General features: G+C 31.9%; 1 protein-coding gene across 1 annotated transcript; it reads left to right on the top strand.

Moving 5' to 3' along the window:
- The first annotated feature begins 4,815 nt into the window (after positions 1-4,815).
- LOC109160764 (transcription factor TGA2.2-like) lies at positions 4,816-17,659 on the top strand. The gene is made up of 12 exons (XM_019309002.1): positions 4,816-4,828; positions 9,521-9,526; positions 13,919-14,027; positions 14,308-14,411; positions 14,515-14,594; positions 14,697-14,927; positions 15,018-15,098; positions 15,625-15,684; positions 16,295-16,372; positions 16,510-16,570; positions 16,719-17,236; positions 17,348-17,659. The coding sequence occupies exons 3-12, from the start codon at positions 13,942-13,944 to the stop codon at positions 17,495-17,497; spliced, it is 1,449 nt and encodes a 482-aa protein (XP_019164547.1). The 5' UTR covers positions 4,816-4,828; positions 9,521-9,526; positions 13,919-13,941; the 3' UTR covers positions 17,498-17,659.
- Positions 17,660-17,752: the final 93 nt, after the last annotated feature.

Raw genomic sequence — 17,752 nt, forward strand, 5'->3', positions numbered from 1 at the left:
ATATAAATAATAAAATTATTTCTCTTATTTAATTTATAGATAATGAATAATTTTTTTTTGAATAAAGACATAGTGGACACATAATTCTAAATTAAAGAAATGCATATGTATTATTTTTCGTTGTAACTACTAAATTATTATTTATATAATTTAATAAGAGTAAAATAGAGTACTAATTATGCCAACTTTGATTGGGATGAGGTTCGAACCTAAGACCTTTTTTTTTTTATTAAAATCAATGAGTAAGTTAACAGTGAACTAACGGCAATTCTTAAAATTTTAACGGAATTAGTAACGGTGTGTGGGTATTTTAGGAAATTTTAGTGTAAAATTTAAATCTGATCAATCTTTTAATCAATCTGAGCCATACATTTGATTAAAATCTGTGACCGCCATTTTTTCTACCCATTATAGGCCTAACTCTCTTGGGCTCTTATTAGTATATATATATATATATATATATATATATATATATATATATATATATAATACTCAACATCTTACTCTCTGTGTCTATAGTCATTATTTCTTACAAATTTATTTAGTTTTTACTTAAACCATCATCTCTCAATCGAGATAAAGCAATTAATTAATAAACCTAATATTATTTGAAAGATATTCATAAGGTGACACTTTCATCCTTTCCAAATCCTACCTCCATGAGATGAAAACACGCAATAACATACTCTATTCGTTACACCTACAAATGATGAGAGTAAATTTTATGAACACAAGTAAAATAAAAAATTACTGCACCTATCTTATTTTACCTCTATTTGCTAGTCAAACAAACTTTTATTCCTTGATTTATTTTTCATTAATTAACATTTCATTATAATTTTGACAATCAATTTATGTATTTAATAAAGCAATGTTGCTGATGATGCCAAATATATCATTTTTGTTGTACCAATTAAGTATATATTGTGACTTGTGAGCAATTGAGCATCAATATCATATAATATCATATACGAACAAATATATTATCTTATGTTTTATCTAGTATTATTATCGGTGTCGGAGTCAATTGACACTATAGAAAAATCTATCTATACATAAATATTATTAGCTATATATAGTATTACAAACAATATAATTACATTATAACTAGTTAGACTAAAATCTAATTTATTAAATATACAAATGAGATGTCGAGAAGAGTACAAAATTTTATCTATAATACATCAATGTTATACCAACTACCGTGACAGATAATGTTTGTATTTATTGTGTATCGAACTACTCTGTCGTAGTGTCATACTGAACAAACAGTGGATCTGTAAATGTTTTTTTTTTTTTTTTTCGAAAGAAAAAACAAAACTTTTAGGAATAACGGTTATTTTTTCTTTTGGTACTGTTAACTCTGTTATAATATAATATAATCATAACTACATTCTCAATCTACTGAAGCACAAAGAGTCATATCATGTTCACGGGAGATCAAATTCATGACCTCTCATTTGAAAGAATCACTTCATGCCACTTGACCACAAGGTCATTGGCCCTGATTATTTTCTTCTTGAATTAAACGTTTATATTATTTTTTTCCTGAATTACTCATATATCTACATTTGTCCCCCTCAATCATTTTAAATAAGAATAAAATAGTGGTATATAACAGATGCTAGACCATTATTTACTGCGCACAAGGAGCCCCTCACTTTGAGAGGTTGCTCTCACATTGCTGTTGGTGATACTCGATCCCGGGTCATTGTTTATAAATTTTATCTATATGGTCAATTGAGCTGTTTGTGCAGACCACTTTTATTTCTAATACAAGGAAAAGAGACAAATATTAAAAGCTATGGATTCTAGGTACCATGTATTCTGAGAATATATATAAAGATAAAGGCGATTTCATATGAGTGGGTATGCAAGTTGGGCATCAAAGCAGCCGTAAGTAATACGTTATGGATATATACGGGTTTCTGCTGCTTGCAGATCAGAGCAGCAGCAGAGAGGAGTAAGCGGTGAGGGCACCAAACTCCCTATTAAAGCAAACACCCAATTCAAACACATTGGTAATAGTTTTTTGTTTTTTGTTTTTTTTTTTGTTTTTTGTTTTTGTTTTTTTTTTTTTTTTTTTTGTGAATTTTTGCAAGAAAATAGAAACTAACATGTAGGGAGAAAAAAAAGAAAAACATAAAAGACTAAAAGTTAGGGGGTCATAAGATCTTAAGAGCAACCTCAACCATGTAAGTTTTTTGGTCATTTTTGTAATGTCAAATAGGAAAGGCAAGGGAGAGAGAAGAGGAAATATATATATATATATATATATATATATATATATATATATATATATATATATATATGACAAGAAAAAGTAAAAATAAAATAAAGTCTATTCGCGTGCGCTAGTTGGGCGCGGCATGTGTGATTATTGTGCACTTGTAGCACTTGCTAGACTTTTAATATGTTTTAATGGACCCTACAAAAGTTTTGCATTTGCGGGAATAAAACCAGCAAATAAAACCCAGTCAAGTTTTTGCATAAAAAAAAAATTGTCTATTAGCGATGCTCTAACAAGTCCGCGCTTGGCTTAGCTTGTATGTTTTTTTTAGAGTAAATTTCACTTTTAGTTATTGACTATTGTAGTATTGTTACATTTAGCCCTATTATTTTAATTTTGTCACATTATCATTTGTTTGCCATAATTATTTCTTCTTTAAAAATCTTGTTATTCTACCATTTTATAATCTGATGAATGTATAATTTAATCATTCAATTTTTTAAAAAAAATTATAAAAATGTGAGAAAACTTACATGTTGGGGCAAGAGGAAAATTATATGTTAGTCATATTTATTAAATGATGAAATGATAAAAATTTAAATATATGAATAAGTATAGCAAACAAATAAAAATAAAGTAAAAAATTAAAAGAATAGAACAAAATGTAGCAATATCAAAATAAGATTAAAGAGTAATACATGTTTTTTTTTTTTTTTTTTTTTTTTTTTTTGTAATTACAATCTAACCTATTTGCTCAACACGATTATGCCATCATCCTTGATTGGAATGGACTCGAACCTATGACCTTTCATTTGTATTGATAATAGTGATGTCATTAGACTACAAGGTACTTGGCAATAATAAATAGGGACAGATCCAATATGGGGATAATATGTACAGTCCCCCCCCCCCCCCCCCCCACATCCCCATCCCCCTCATTTATATATAGACCCCTTGTGTATATATCTACATTGAGTAAATGTTTACATATAAGTAAGATAGAAACCATTTCTAATAGATGCATGGGTTAGCATAGATGGTTAAGTACTAATGTACTATACGTATATGATCTAGTAGAGGTCAAATCTATGCACAATCTAAAATGTTTTTTTTTTTTTCAAAATATCTTATTTGTTATAATCTTTCGTTTTTAGTGAGAAAATTTCTGGCTCCAGATAATAAATGATTTTTAAGAAATAGAATTAGTAATATTGAAGATAATTTGCCCCAAATAATTGCGTGGGCAGCACCCACTTGTTACGCAGGATATGTCTCACACTCTCTTTTCATTTGCTTCCTCCCAAAGAAGAAACAAATGAAAAGAGAGTGTGAGACATATCCTGTGTAACCAGCAATGTTGCAAAAATCGCTTATAGGCGGCGGCCGACTGCATAGAAATTTGGTGGAATCGCCGTTCCGCCGAGTAGGTTGCCGTGGACTAGGCGGGGTTTAACTAATTTTTTTTTTTTTAAAAAAAAAAAGAAAAGAAAATGACGCCTAGAGGGCGCCTAGCGATTTTTTCAACCTTGGTAACAAGTGCGTATTGGCAATGTTCTTATATACTTTGTTTCATTTTATGTGTCTGGTTCAGTTAACAAAATTTTACTGGAGTTATTTTAATTCAATTTTTATAATATTAAGTTTATTGTTAGTATATAAAATTTATATATTTAAAAACTACATTAAAATACTATTAAACATGAAAAATAAAATTAAAAAATAATTTTAAAATATTAAAAATAAATGTAAAGAAGAAAGTGTTGGTTTGACCAATATGACAGGTAAAATAGAACAAATGGAGTAATATTTATATTTATTTATAATTATATTGTTTGTTCTCTAGTTGTTGTAATATATTCAAAATTGAAATAATTTTTTTCTCTCAGTAAAATAAGAAGATACAATGAAACTGTTATTTTGGAAAGACATACATCATTTTTTTAAAATTTAGAATGATGATAAAAATTCACCGTCATTATCTGATGATACGTACTATGTAAAATTTATTCATGTGTTATAACCTACAAATTACACTAAAAAGATAAACTGTATTAAAAAGATATTTTGCAACTAACTCAATTTAAAAGACGTTTATAAAATTTAAATTTATAACCTTTTAATACGAAAATTATGTTTCATCCACGGTCACCTATTTAGGCTGTGTTTGGAAACTCGAAAAATTATTTCTGGAAATTATTTTCTTGGTTTTTGGTGTTTGGCTACACTTGAAAAATTCGGTCAACGAAAAACGTTTTTTGTTTACTAGGAAAAATGTGCTCAACTTCCGCCAAATTTGGCAGAAAATGACTTCCGCCAAAATTTGGCGGAAGTCATTTTCCGCCATTGCTATTTCATTTTTTTAAAAAAGTTTCTGGCGGAACTGGTTTCCGGTGGAACCAGTTCCGCCGGAAACCAAAACTATGATTTCTGGCGAAACCCAGTTCCACCGGAAACCATGGCTATGGTTTCGGCGGAACCCAGTTCCGTCGAAAACTAGATTTAAAAAAAAAAATTAAAATATATTTTTTATTCTAAATAAAATATTTAATTATACCATTCTACTCATTTTCTAGAAAATGAACCAAACACACCAAAACAGTTTTCCAAATGCAACCAAACACTAGAAAAGAAAAATAATTTCTGAAAAATGACTTATTTTTCAAAAACTATTTTTCAGAAATTATTTTCCTGCTTTTCAAACGCACCCTTAGAGCTGAGACACATCATTTTACTAGGGGGAGGGGGGATCAGTACTTTATACTGTCTAACTGCACCTGCTTCTGCTTGCTTCCAAGTAAAACCTTTTATTTATTTCTCGTAGTTATTATTCTTACCCTCCCTCCCAATTTCAATGCTCAATTAATTAATACACCAATCCTTACATAAATTATTCATCATGAAATTTTCGGTTACAATAGATAAGTTTTAGTATCTCAAAGTTAGTCAGTCATTTAATTTGGAAAAGGTTCTAAGTCAGGCTCTTTTTAGAAGTTGCCGGTTTTATTGATTTGAGCTGGTTAGCTTTGAGCAGTAAATTATACCATGAACCAAGGTCTATATTATATTGTAAATTTTGGTTTAAAAATAACTTTCAGATTCTGCATCTGCAGTTACTAATTTTTGTATATGTAAACAAATTGAAGATGCATCACATGGTAATTACAAATACATAACATGATAATTACAGACACAAAATGTTAACTTCAGTTACATAATATGTTAATTGCAGACACATAACATATTAATAAACATCTTATGTGTATGCAGTTAACATTTTTGTACCTGCAGTTAACAATTTACGTATCTGTAGTTATCATGTTATGTATCTTCAGTTACCATATTATATATCTTAAATTTATTTATAGGTACATAAATTGTTAACTACATGCACATAATTTGTTAACTGCAGACATATAATTTTTGGACCCGATCCATGGTATAACAATTGACTTTGAGCAACTAAAACTAGTTTACCTTGTGACCTTTGTCAGTTAGGGTAGCAAGATGGGTTTCACGCCTAATCTAATCTCTTTTTTTTTTTTTCTTATTTTATAACCATTGACTTTTGCTAGTTAGGATTATAAGACAAATTCCACTCTAAAGTTGATTTTTTTTCTTATGTCATAGTCATTAATCATTCTAGATAGAAAAATCAAAATAGTGTGATATCTTTCCTAAGAAATGTACTATGTTTTTTAAATATAATATCTTTATCCTTCATGAATTTTCTATTTTCAAAATGAAAAGGGTGTAAGAATTTTGGTAATCTTTTAAGAAGTACCATGTTTTCTTTTTGCTGAATCAATTGAAATGATGAAAATTTATCATTCTTTCCATTTAAAGAAAAACAAAGAAATAAATGAACAATAAATTTTCTCCATAAGAATTATATACTCTGTATATTTAAGTACTGCATGTATGCCATTAATAACCTTCACTTACTTTTGTATATTTTACTGTATACCATTAATAGCATATAGATATAGAATATGTTTTATTACTTTGTCTATTTTATTTTACTTGTAATGAATTTGGAATTAAATTCAAAGAAATTTAGAATTTCTTTTTTTGGATAGCGAAGAAAACTCACAACTACTATTGGAGAAGACTAATGTACCCTCACTTGTTCTTGACCTCAAGAGCTACGCGCATGGATATGCTTCATGACGCGTAATTTCCGCTGCCGGAGAGAAGAGGAGTAACAAGAATCGCATTAGGATTCTCGTTAACACTTAGATAGAGCGGATTCTCTAAATCCTCCGCAACATTGTTCCTCTGCGGAACTAGAATTTGCTGCGTGTTGGCTACAAGAGACACCGGAGGAACTCCGTGGCTAGGCTCACCGATGACTGCGGCGGCGTAGCTTGATCGCCGCTGCTCTGATACCATGATGAACGCAGCGGAGTGAGTAAACTTCACTTTTGTTTAATAGCCCACAAATTAAACTGCACAACCGCAAATAAACTTCTTATTAGGGGTGTATTCATTATTCAATTAAACTATTGTAGATTTTTATAAATGTTTAACATAATATATTTTTTTAAATTTTAAACTTTTATAGGGCATCTTCAAACGTTTTGTAAATTTTGTAATAGTTTATAATAGTCTTATATTACAAATATTCATAGATTTTAAGTGAGACATTTCATCATTTAAATCAATACATGAAGTCATGATAAAATTTTCATATTTATTAATGTTGTATGCGATATGGGTATGTCCTATGTGTGTGGATTTGATGGACTAAAATAACTCGGGTAGTCCGAATCAATTAACCCAATAATAGTAGGAAAAAATAAATGGATAATGATATGGATAATATAAGGAAAAAGATGAAGAGTATGTGTCGCGAAAACAAGATCTGTATTGATAACAGTGTTGCAAGATGATTACAAGTGAATAAATTGATTGGATGATGTCTTTTTATTATTATTATTTTTTTTTTGAATACATTGGATGATGTCTTAACAAGATAATAATGAGTTAATTTATACAAGACTTCATCCTAACCGCCCCATGAGAATAGGGCGGGCTGTTGGACCCTCTTTGACCGCGTACACGCTTGTAGCGCACAAAGCTAAGGCTTTCCCAAGCCTGGGTACGGTCCTTATCCGAGTCGCCCTCACTTCTCCTCGGGTCGATTTGATCTGGGCCCGCCTCTAATATCTCCATCAGAATGGATGATTTTTAGTTTTTAATCCTCAAATCAATTAAAATAGAAAGTCATAGAACTTGTCAATGTTTGGTGACAATAGTTCCCTCTACTTGCCATGACTTTATTCAATTGCTGCATCGCTTCTTCCATCACCTAATGAACCTGCAACATGCAGAAGTTTATCTTATAATATTGCTGCAATTAGAGCATAAACATATAATAAAATATTTCATCTATAATTTTTTTAAAATTTAAACTAAACTAATTAAGTCGAGACTAACTTATTATTATAACTTGTTTTGAGTTTGATCCAAATTCAAGCAACAAACATTCTTATTGAATTATTACAACCCGTTTGATTCGTGAAAGAAAAATATTGAGATGGAATTAAATTAAATTTCATAAAAAATAATTTACTTGAAACATTGATTCCAATTTTTTAAATTTTCATTCTTTGTTCTTTTCATATACAAGTATACGTATTCTCTCTCTCTTTTTTTTTTTTTTTTCCTTTCTTTAATTTTCCATTTCTAAAAAAAAAAAAGAATTTCTCTAATTAATAAATAAGTCATAGTCTCTTATTAGTGGAAAGGAGAAAATATATATTGTACTTTACAAATATTAGTTAAATCTCTCAATGTCAACTTTCTTATAACTTAAGCATTCAAAAATCAAAATAGACAAGATAATTTCTCCCAAATCTCTTTTATGGACATGCAATTAGGCTTTGAAAGTGAAAATTCAGAGAATTATATTATTTATTTATTGCGTATAACTTAAACAATTGATTACATTAAAAGATTTAACTAATATTTTTAAAAATTTTCATTTTTATGATTTTAGATGACAACCTAAATAGTTAATAAGTTTGGATTAAAAAAATAGTCATTTCGAAGATAATAATTAAAGGAGAAAAAGTAAATAAACTTATAATTGAGGAAAAAAATTATATTATTATAATTCAATAAAAGTGTCATTTTCTCTTATATCATTGACTTCTTTAAGAAAACAAATACAATTTTAGCTTCAAAAATAAAAAATAAAAATTTGGACAGATCTCGTCAACAACTCGAAGATTGATTGTAGAATTGGACTCTGAAGCGGTGGTCAAGGTGATGATCCAGAATTACGAGGTTAATGACTTTATCATTACCCTCATTTGTGATTGCAGGTATCTAGCTTTAGGTTTTGATGAGGTAATGTTCACTCATGTGATGAGGGAAGACAATAAATGTATTGATTTCCTTGCAAATCTTGGTAAGGTAAAAGATGCGAATACAACAGTCTTAAAGGCCTCACCCGATAACATCTTGGAGCTCCTTTCAACCAATGCCCGTGGTTGTTAATTATGCACAGGCGGTTTTAATTAAAAAAATTGTCAACATGGAAGGGTACGTAATAATGCAGAGAGAGAAGGCTAGAGTGCTTCCTGCAAATTTAAAAATTTTGCAGAAAAAGTGAGACCCACTCATTGTACTGGCTTCCATCTCTGTTCGCGTGAAGGCTACAAATGGTGCCGCTGGGCGCGTTAATGACAATATTTAATTTTTATTATTTTTTTAAATTAGCATTTGTTTTGTTTTGTTTTGTTTTTTTTTTTACTTTTCTATCATTTTCTCTTTCCTAATCACACTCACAAAAACTCTTCAAAACTTACACTAAAATTTCTACTATTGAGAATGCCCTTAAGTTAATACCCGCTTTTGAGGGACAGTTTCACCCTTTCCTAAAAAAAAAAAGAAAAAAAAACACTGAGAATGGCAAAAACAAAATGAAACTAAAAATAAAAAAGCGAGAAAAATTAAAAATGACAAGACTGAAGGTGAAAATGGTACAGAATGATTGGAATTAAGATGAAAATTGTGCTTTGAGTCTGACTAGAACCCCATCAATCACTGTGTCCAAAGGCTGTCAAATCTTGATTTACCGAAGGAAGTTTTACCGAAGATTTCTATTACTTTTACTTCCAAATCTTACTCCTTTAATTTTACTCATGATGTGACAGATTTTGATAAATTATTTTTTTTATGTGAACCCAAATATAAGTATACACATCAAGATTTTGTGTTAAAATAAAATTTGAGAATATAAAATAAGAGTATATGTAATATTTTTCAGATAAAGAATCGAGGAAGATTTTTGTTTGAAGAATCTAGTTTTTAATATTTATATTTACTAGAAAACCTATACTAGGATTGCGATAATGATGGAGATGATGTTCCAACCAGACGTGTCAAATATCACCATGTCTCCAAATCTTTGACAGAGAGCCAATGGACTGATAGACAGATAATTCTATAGAGTGACAAAAAACCAAGGGAGAATCAGAGATTTAAAAATAAAAATAAAAAATAGTATACCGTATTTTCTTTGTCTTATACGGAGTATATTTTATGATCTTGTTTTGTAAATGATGTTTTTAATATAAATTTTAAATATGTTGGCCCCAAAAGGTTGATTATCCAATTTTATTTGATTTATTTCATTCTTAATTCTTGTTATTGATTCACAACCAATCATGTGATTTGAACTTCTCATTATTGTTGAATAGGTAGAAAGAAATCAAAATAGTGATTGAGAGATGAATTAACTTTAAGACCGATTAATATGTGATAAAAGTATACTTATGACTTATGAGTAATAACAATTAAAAAATTAAAATTGTTTTGTACTTTTGAATACCTAATTTCAATGAACTCTGTTAATATTTAGTTAACATGTTTAGAGCAATCACAATTGTGGTTTCTTCTATAGTTTTTTCAGACAAAAAATTATGTATTTAGTTTTTTCATGAGTTTTCCTCCTATACAAGTGTAGTTTTTGTGAGACCCAATTATTGTGCTTAAAATACTAATAGAGACGGCAATTGCACGTGTTGCGCCCAGCTGGTGGTGAAGTGTTGAGCGCGTGAAAAGCAGAATATATGTTTTTTTTTTCTCTCTCCCGTTTTCTCTTTAATTTCCTTGTCATTCCAGCAAAAACTCTTTAAAAACACTAATTAATGAGCTTGGTCTTATAACTATGGGTGTTTATTCATAAATAACTGAACTGAATTTGTAAAATGTTATACTTGTTTACCAAATCAAACTGCTTATTTCTAAATCAATTGAACCAGATTGTTTTTGATTAATTGATCAGTTAATTTATTATATTTTATGATAAATTTTTATTAATTAATATTATCTCCTTACTTTATTTTTTTTTCCACTTTTGGTCCCATGACTATTTGATCATTTCTACATTTGATCTCTGATTATTAATTTTTTCATATTTATTCAAACAACTTTTAAAATTTTGTCACATCTGATCCTCTTGCATAATGTATGGTCACATGCGACCAATTTCGTGTTTATATGTTATTGAACATGAGTGCATAATAGTCAACTGACTTATATGTATGGACAAAGTTGACATTTTTTATGACTTTTTGAACTAAATTTTTTTTATTACCAGTAACCAAAAATTACATTGTAGGACCAACTGTGGTAATATATTAACAGTTGTGGAACTAAATCTAGACAAATTAATAATCAGGAGCCAAATGTGAAAACGATCTAATAATTGTGAGACGAGAAATGTAAAAACTTACTGTAATTCCATTGCAAATTATCATATGATAGATTAAAAACATCACTTCAATCTTTAACTTGAAAAAGAAAAAGTAAAAGTAATGAAGTTAATAATTGAAAGACTAAATCTACTACACCATTATTATTATCATCATCAGCATCATCATCATTATTATTATTATTATTATTATTATTATTATTATTATTATTATTATTATTATTTGATAGAAATTTTTGGGGGTGTTTGGTTATTGGCTAATTAGCCAAATTTTAGCTGATTTGATCATATTTAGATGTTTGGCACACCAATAAGCTGTTTTGAAGTGTTTGGTAAATGACTGATTGGGCCAATAAGCTAAAAATTGAAAAGCTAATGGATGTAGATTTTTTTATTAGCGGGTTGGAATCAATGATATATTAACTATTTTATCCTTTGGAATCAATGTGATTTTCTTTTAAATGGGTGGTAAGTTTGCTATTTTATAATAATAATAAAAAACGGGTGGTGGGTTTGTCATTTAATAATAATAATAATAATAATAATAATAATAATAATAATAATAAACGGGTGGGTTAAGACATTTGACAATAATAATAATAATAATAATAATAATAATAATAATAATAATAATAATAATAATAATAATAATAATAATAATAATAATAATAATAATAGTAAATCATTTTAAATTATTATAATTGAAAATGAATAATAAAAAATATAATTTTATAAGAGTTAAATAAACAAAAATATAAGAATGATTGTGAAGTAATGTCAAACCATTGCTCGTGACATTGGGAACATCTTAGTTCGCCATATATGTTAAGAGGTCAGCGAACAACATAACGTAGCTCATGTGCTAGCACGGGTAATAGGGTCTTCTACTGTCCTAGGGGTGTGGGAATCCATCCCGCCCAGCTGTATTGCAAGTTTGGTTTAATCTACTTTTGTGTTTTGGTGATCAAAAAATAAACAAAAATAATTAACTTATATCCTAAAAAAAGTATAGATGATACTCAAATTTTAGAATTATTTATTAATAAGAGTTTATCATCTTATTATATTTAAAGGTTAAAATAATACTTTTTTTTTTTGAAAGCAAAGGTTAAAATAATACAATATACTCATACTCTTAAGTGTCATTTTACATTCAATCAATTACTAGTAAACAACTAATTTACCAAACAGTTTTTTTCTAACTAGTTAATACAACAACTTATCAAAGCAGCTAACACAATTAGTCATCAACAACTAACTAAATCAATCAGCTATCAGCCAGCCGTTTGTCAACACCTCTTTATCTTGTGAATCTCAAAGAAATTTGTGGATATTATATATTTGGGAGGGAAAATACTTGATGTACTCCCATTTAAAACTCCCAACTTGTGCTCCCTCTCACATGCTCTTGATGTAGACATTTTTCTGTGGATCCACATGATGAAGATAACCAATCCTAAATTGTCACCTCAGGGAGTATAAATGAGGGAGTAGAATTTTGGGAGTCTTTGGAGAGTTGGGAATACATGAAGTGATTTTTGAGGATGATACAAGGTAAAAAAAGGAGCATCTCTTTACTGACTCCTATAACCCAGAGTAGTCCCATACTATGAAAGCTATGAAAAGAACCAAGGATAAAGCTTTTGCAATTTTACCCTCGAAAACTGAACCCAATTTACCTGTTCACGTCAATTTCAGCTAGCACGTGCATGCTTCATGCTTCCCCCCGTTGTGGTTGCGCATGAGTTGCACGCGCCGCCGCAATGGTACGATGTACAAGTAGTTATCGATCGGAAGGTTAAAATGCCCAAGAAGGAAAATACGGATTTATAGTTTAATTAAAAAATTTAATTCAAGTTATTTAAAATTTAATTTTTACATTACTTGGTTTAAAATTAATGTAAGAAATTTATATATTTAGCATTAAAATGTTAAATTTTAAATTCAAAAATAAAAAGAGAAAAGGGTCAAATAGACCCATAAACTTTACCCTAAAGGTCAATTAGCCCCCTAAACTTTAAAAAAGGTCAATTAAAAAAGGTCAATCAAACATGTTAACTTTGATCAATGAAGCCCAAAAACCGGTAAATGACCTGTTATTACAGGTCATTTTAATTCCGACGACGAAATCCGGCCACCGGTGACAGATCCCGACGATTGACGAGATTTTCCGGCCGTCTTCCACTGGAGAAGACGACCAGACGGCAATGGAGAAGGCGGCCGTCTGCTGCCTTCTCCAGTGGAGAAGACGATCAGATCTGGTCCTCTTCTCCAATGGAGAAGACGGCAGACACTTCTCCATTGGAGAAGTCGACCGTCCGAAAAATCTCGCCGGCCGCCGGAAAAATTCGCCGGTTGCCGGAATCTGTTACCGGTGGCCGGATTTCGTCGCCGGAATTAAAATGACTTGTAATAACAGGTCATTTACCGGTTTTTGGACTTTATTGACCAAATTTAATATGTTTGAGTGTTTAATTGACCTTTTTTAAAATTTAGGGGGCTAATTGACCTTTAGAGTAATGTTTAGGGGCTTATTTGACACTTTTCTCAAATAAAAATATTAAAGAAAATTTTTTAACTGGTAAATAATAAATGAAAATGAAAAAACGAAAATGGGGAGAATTGGAAACAATTTTTTTTTTTTCTGAGAAAAAGAAAAAGGGTCAAAGATTAAGGACATCCTATAACATTGGAAGGATATATGGAGAAGAGTCCAAAAGAAATAAAGAAAAGAAAAACATAATAAATAATTATGCGTCTGACAGTTGTATAATTAACGAGAAGTACCCGTTCTGAAACGCCATCTATCAACCCTCTGTTGGGGAAGATATCTTCAAGATTTACACTCCAAAACCCAAACCTTTTTTTTTTTAATTAATTTTTTTTTTCTGGATTCCTTTTTAACCTTTCTTCTTCTTCTCACCACCTTTTGGAGGTCACTTTTACCAGGAATATATGCACCGAAGAGAGAGAGAGAGAGAATACTGAAATGCAGAGCTTCAAAGCTTCTGTAATTCCCCCTGTTTCTCTCCCCAACTCCTCAGACATGTATTGCAACTCTGCTTTTTACCTCAGGTTTCTCTTCGTATTCCTTTCTCTAGCTGCTTCAATTCTCCAAGGTTTTGCATGTCTTTTTGGGTGTTTTTTTAGAGAATATATATGTTGTCTGTCTGTCTGTGTGTTTTGATGTACTGAAAATAATTTGTATCTTCTGCGTTGTTAGATATGTCCAAATATATTATATGCAAAAGTTAAAAAGGATAGAGTTCAGGGCTAGCTTAGCTTGTGCATGGTGGAGATAGAATTGGGTCTAACTTTGAGGTTTTAATTTCCCTGTAATGGGTGTTTTTTGTAGAGGTGACGAAGGTGGTAGAAATGGTGGCGGGCGTTTCTTGGATATAGGCGAACTTGACAACTCTGCTCCCTTTCATCAAGAAGATGCTGTTGATTTAACCAGAAGTATTCTCTCTCTATATATATATATATATATGTGTGTGTGTGTGTGTGTGTGTGTGTGTGTGTGTGGAGCCTTAAATTTGAAATCTTTGATGCATCCCTGCAGGCTCAATTTATAATGAAATGAGACTAAGCAATGCCTCCATTGTTTCTCCTAATAGCTTACACTTTGCTGATATCAACACGGTACATTTTTCTAAATCTCTCTCTCTATATATATATGTGTGTGTGTGTAACTGTGTATATGTGCATGGTTTGGTGTGGAATAATGAGTGGTGAAGAATGCAGAGCATTGGGTCAACGGAAATGGGATCATCGGAAACAGGGGTGGATGCGGGGAGGTTTATGATGCAGAGAGGCGGCGCCACCGCACTGATGGGTGGCAGAGTTTTAGGTGGTGGTGGCGGTGGCGGTTTGGGAAATGGGAGTTTTGAGAACTGGGGAGAGTCTGGTGGCACGGCAGAGCACAGCCAGCAGACTGACACCTCCACAGATGTCGATACTGAAGAGAAAATTCAGGTTTTCACTTTTTTTTTTTTTTTTTGCAAGTTATCCTAAGGAAAGTTCTGTATTTTGCTAATATAATCTGTAATTTTCATGTGATTTTAGAGCCTTGGAGTCCAGCATGGTTCTGTACTAGTTGTGGATTCAATGGAGCAGTCAAAAGGGGGGAGACTTGGGGAGCCAAAGGTAGTATCTGACTCGAATTTTATACCAGAAGTCAATTAGTCGGTTGAACTTTTAAAAGTTGTAACTGAACCTATCAGCTAGTGATTTTCATGCATTCAGACCCAATACCTTCCAATTTTTCGTGTAGCGGACCTTTTTTTTGAGAAGGCTATGGGCGACCGACGAACGGTGGCTTGTTTTGTCCCCGGAGGTTGCCGAACTCTAACAACCTGCTATTATATTTCATTAACTGGCTTTTGGGTTTGGATGCACTAAAATGACATGTTGATGTATTTAATTGCAACTTTTAAAAGTTTAGGGATTTAATTGGACTTCTCATATAAAGTTTGGGAGTGTATTTTGACCCTTTTTCCTACTTTCATTGCATAATAAAAGCTAAACCAAAAACCAACATGGTTGGCGCGGTGGTTCAGCACCTCGTCCCTTGAGGTTGGGGGTTCCCTACCACTTAGTATGCTGACAGTAGGGACAGGGGATTAGTCTTCTGACTATTGGCTAATGATTTTGTGTTGCATTTTTTCTACAGACACTTCGTAGACTAGCCCAGAACAGAGAAGCAGCACGCAAGAGCCGGTTGAGGAAGAAAGTACTACATTATAATTCAATATGCAATATATATATATTATGTTCTGTTCATAAAATCTTTGTGCTTTTAAAACCATACCACCTTGGTATCCTAATGCCCAGATTGATCTTTTTTGCTTCATCCCAAAAACGTACAAAATGAGAGAAGCGTTTTTAGCTATTAATTAAAGGGTAATATTTGGGGCAAAGTGCTGTGTGTTTGTGTATGTTCTTGATGTGCAGAATGTTTTTGTCTTGAAAACCTTATTAAATCAGTAGATGTCTAGCTAGCTGGCTTAGGAAATTGTATCATCATTTGATGCTTAAGGACAAATTTTGTCTTTTGCCTTATCTTTAAGCTTAGATATAGCAAATATATATCAAGAATGAGTATAAAAAAAAAAAGGAATGAATCTCGTCTCATAGCTCCTGTTTTTGGAATTGTAAACCATGCAACTTGTGCATTGTGAATTAGATATTGCAGATATTTATGCAGTCTTAGTGTGAATTATGATTCATTGAAATTGGAATAATAAGCTGATATTATTGTCCCTTTTGTGCATTTCTTTATAGACGTATAATTTGCGTGTGGAATATATGTTGGTAAGTTACGGGTTTATGTTTTTCGATAGGCGTATGTTCAACAGCTCGAGACTAGTAGGCTCAGGCTTACACAACTAGAGCAGGAACTTAAACAAGCCCGCCAACAGGTGCTATTCTGCCTCCCGACTCCCTTTTATGGTTCCCGATCATACCTTATATGCGTTTTACTTGTCACGTTCTGTAGCCTAATAGAATTTGTACACATCTTAATGGTATCATGTTCTAAATAATCACTTGGATATAGGGAGCATTTGTTGCAAACGGGTTCGTTGGAGACAAGAGCCCTTCGACAACTATTGGAAATGGTTAGCAAATTCCTAATCTTTTTTTGGTACTATAGTTCAGACACAATTGTGGGAAAACATTATAAATGTCTTGAGTTGTGTTATCTGTTGCTCATTCCAACGGTTTTTAGCTCGAGTAGAGTTGAATTGGTTAATAATACTTTGTTAGGGGCATTGGCATTCGACATGGAATATGCACGCTGGCTCGAAGAGCATCAACGTCTTACCAACGACTTGAGATCAGCTGTGAATTGTTTGGTGGGAGATAACGAGCTCCGCCTTCTTGTCGATGGAGTGATGTCCCATTACGACGAAATATTTAGGCTGAAGAGCATGGGTGCAAAGTCGGACGTGTTTCACATGTTGTCGGGGATGTGGCTAACCCCAGCAGAGAGATGTTTTATGTGGCTAGGCGGGTTCCGGTCCTCTGAGCTCCTTAAAATACTAGGAAACCACTTGGAACCTTTGACAGAACAGCAGTTAGTGGGCATATGCAACTTGCAGCAGTCTTCCCAGCAGGCCGAGGACGCGCTGTCGCAAGGGATGGAGGCGTTGCAGCAGCTGCTCGTCGAGACGCTGTCGTCCACCTCCCTCGGGCCTAATGGCTCGGGCAATGTGACGGACTACATGGGGCAGATGGCGATCGCCATGGGGAAGCTAGCCACTATCGAAAACTTCCTTCATCAGGTAAAAAAATATACACTGATTGTTGGATATAGAATAATCTAACTATACTGAACAATAGTATACGAGAGATCTGACCTCGTAAACACTGATGATAACACATTACATTCTTAGGCTGATTTGCTGAGGCAGCAGACATTGCACCAACTGCATAGAATCTTGACGACTCGTCAAGCTGCTCGGGCCCTCCTTGCCATCAACGATTACATGTCGAGGCTTCGGGCTCTCAGCTCGCTATGGTTAGCTCGTCCCAGAGATTGCTGATCGAGGAGATGATAGTTTGAACACCCGCAATAGTACTACTATATAAGATATTTTGGTGTTTTAAACCTTTAATTTGTCAATCTTTTTTCTTTAATTTGGTCTGTAGTGTAAATTAACAACTCTTATTCACTCTCTAGATGCATGTTGGGTTTTTATTTTTAACTACATTTTTTTTTTTTATTATTAAATCTCCAGTTACAAACATGTGTAATAATGACGAAATAATTAATTGTAAAATTATAAGAAAAAAGGATA

The sequence above is a fragment of the Ipomoea nil genome, unplaced genomic scaffold (assembly GCF_001879475.1).
Source record: "Ipomoea nil cultivar Tokyo-kokei standard unplaced genomic scaffold, Asagao_1.1 scaffold2921, whole genome shotgun sequence".
Classification (NCBI taxonomy): Eukaryota; Viridiplantae; Streptophyta; class Magnoliopsida; order Solanales; family Convolvulaceae; genus Ipomoea; species Ipomoea nil.